This window comes from Diaphorina citri, unplaced genomic scaffold (assembly GCF_000475195.1).
Source record: "Diaphorina citri unplaced genomic scaffold, Diaci psyllid genome assembly version 1.1 scaffold1303, whole genome shotgun sequence".
In the NCBI taxonomy this organism is placed as follows: domain Eukaryota; kingdom Metazoa; phylum Arthropoda; class Insecta; order Hemiptera; family Psyllidae; genus Diaphorina; species Diaphorina citri.
This window is the reverse complement of record NW_007378732.1, coordinates 85,359-87,556: the sequence shown is the minus strand read 5'-3', so window position 1 is coordinate 87,556 and position 2,198 is coordinate 85,359. Positions and strand designations below refer to the sequence as shown.

At 36.4% G+C, this 2,198-nt stretch overlaps 1 protein-coding gene across 1 annotated transcript; it reads right to left on the bottom strand.

Annotated features, from left to right (window-relative positions):
- Positions 1 to 584: 584 nt before the first annotated feature.
- Positions 585 to 2,065, bottom strand: LOC103515249. Its single transcript, XM_008480178.2, has 3 exons — positions 1,722 to 2,065; positions 862 to 1,013; positions 585 to 700 (listed from the first exon to the last, which is right to left on the bottom strand). Exons 1-3 carry the CDS (start codon positions 1,895 to 1,897, stop codon positions 585 to 587), a joined length of 444 nt encoding a protein of 147 aa, XP_008478400.1. The 5' UTR covers positions 1,898 to 2,065.
- Positions 2,066 to 2,198: the final 133 nt, after the last annotated feature.

Below are 2,198 nucleotides of genomic sequence, written 5' to 3'. Positions count from 1 at the left end.
GGTGTTCTTTTACCCTAACTTTTACAATATCTCTAACCGTTTAGTCAGTATAGCTGAAAACCGCCAAAAGCGGTCGAAAACCGTTAAAATACCGCCAACCGCAGCACCTATCGTAAACAAAAGTTTTGAGCTACATCCTTGTCACTTTTGTGGACTCTACATACCAAATTTCAAGTCTCTAGCTCATACCGTTCCCGAGATAATAATGAATTACGCCGAAAACCGCCAAAAAGCGGCAAAATACCACCAAGCATCGCACCGACCCTAATCAAAAGTTTAGTGTCGCATCCTTGTTGACAACTACATACCAAATTTTACTGTTTAGCTACGACAAAAACACAGTTTTAATTAACTCTTACTTCTAAGGGGTCTATGGTAATAGTATTCTTCACCAAATCCTATTTCTCCATCAACTAACATGGATGTGAATGTCATGTTGTAGACAAAACTCAACTTGGCTATTGCCCATGATGTGTGATACAGATCAGTTTCATCAGGCAATTTGCTCATGATTTCAGTCATGTTGAAAACATCTGGGAAAAAGAAATTCATTTAAATGCATGATTGAACAAATCATTCTTCATTTAGCTCAGACACAGTTCGCTCTGATCTAAAGGTGGTCTGATGATTGCCCATGATGTGTGATACAGATCAGTTTCATCAGGCAATTTGCTCATGATTTCAGTCATGTTGAAAACATCTGGGAAAAAGAAATGCATTTAAATGCATGATTGAACAAATCATTCTTCATTTAGCTCAGACACAGTTCGCTCTGATCTAAAGGTGGTCTGATTTTGATGAAATTTTGGGTCACATTAAGGCAAATGCCCTGTCCGAGGTACCCTTTTTTGTCCAACCTACCTTTTCCCACTGGCTTCAAGAATCTATCAATGATTATGTCTTTGTCAACAGTGTTTCTTTTGATCAATTTGAATCCGTTTGTTGGAACTTTGACAAATTCTTTCGCATTAGCTACGTCCCTCTCGTGATTTGTTTGCCAAATGTCAAGAGCTCTGAAATTTGTAATGAACATTAGGTTATAGGTTCAGGTTCGTTCATGGAATCAAATGGATTTCGAACATCTAAGTCGTCTGACAATATGATTAGTCCATGTACGGATTGTACGGTATAGGTTCCTCATCTCAGAGTTAATAATTTCGCCATACATGGAACCAAAGTTAAATGGACTTATGAAAGTTTGTATCATTGTTCTATACTACAACCAACCAGAGCTGTTCTTCTGTATTGAACATTAGGTTATAGGTTCAGGTTCGTTCATAGAATCAAATGGATTTCGAACATCTAAGTCGTCTGACAATATGATTAGTCTATGTACGGATTGTACGGTATAGGTTCCTCATCTCAGAGTTAATGATTTCGCCATACTCGTACATGGAACCAAAGTTAAATGGACTTATGAAAGTTTGTATCATTGTTCTATACTACAACCAACCAGAGCTGTTCTTAAAAATAAAATCAATTAAATATTTCGGTACTAGCGCTTTAGAAAATTACTTACATCATTGTAACTTTTTTCTCACTTACTTCTCGCATTGCTCCAAGAGTTTCTCAGCATTTTCGATGTAGTTTTCTATATTTTTGATACATTGTTCTATACTACAACCAACCAGAGCTGTTCTTCAAAATAAAATCAATTAAATATTTCGGTACTAGCGCTTTAGGAAATTACTTACATCATTGTAACTTTTTTTTTCACTTACTTCTCGCATTGCTCCAAAAGTTTCTCAGCATTTTCGATGTAGTTTTCTATATTTTTGATGAATTGGTCTTCCGTTTCAACCAGTTTCTCCACATTGAGAAGAGAGGAATAATAGTCACCAAAAGTTGGATTTGTTGAACACAGGAGACATATGAATACAAAACTGGCACTCCACATGTTGACTATATATTATCAGCACACCTGTTTACACCTGTCAGTTGTCTGGTCCTCTTTACCTGGTGCATGTGGGTCTTGACGTAGTTACCTTACTGACAACATGGAGCGTATCCTTCCCTCCCTTTGATTTCTTCAAATTGAACCAATATGCACCAGCTTACATAAAACCCATATGCGTCGACTTACACACTGTCTCCATCTTTTTATTTATAGAAAAAATTCATAACAATAGTTTTATACAAAGTCAATAATAGGCAAAGTTACAATAGACCTTAATATATTTCAGTTTAACCAACAGCGG

Bases quoted from the DNA above. Each gene is read 5' to 3' on its own strand.
- LOC103515249 (XM_008480178.2), bottom strand. From the start codon at position 1,897: ATGTGGAGTGCCAGTTTTGTATTCATATGTCTCCTGTGTTCAACAAAT. The intron at 1,014-1,721 runs GTAAGTGAAAAA...TACAAATTTCAG, and splicing joins CTTTTGGAGCAATGCGAGAA to AGCTCTTGACATTTGGCAAA. The intron at 701-861 runs GTAGGTTGGACA...TCTTTTTCCCAG, and splicing joins CTTGAAGCCAGTGGGAAAAG to ATGTTTTCAACATGACTGAA.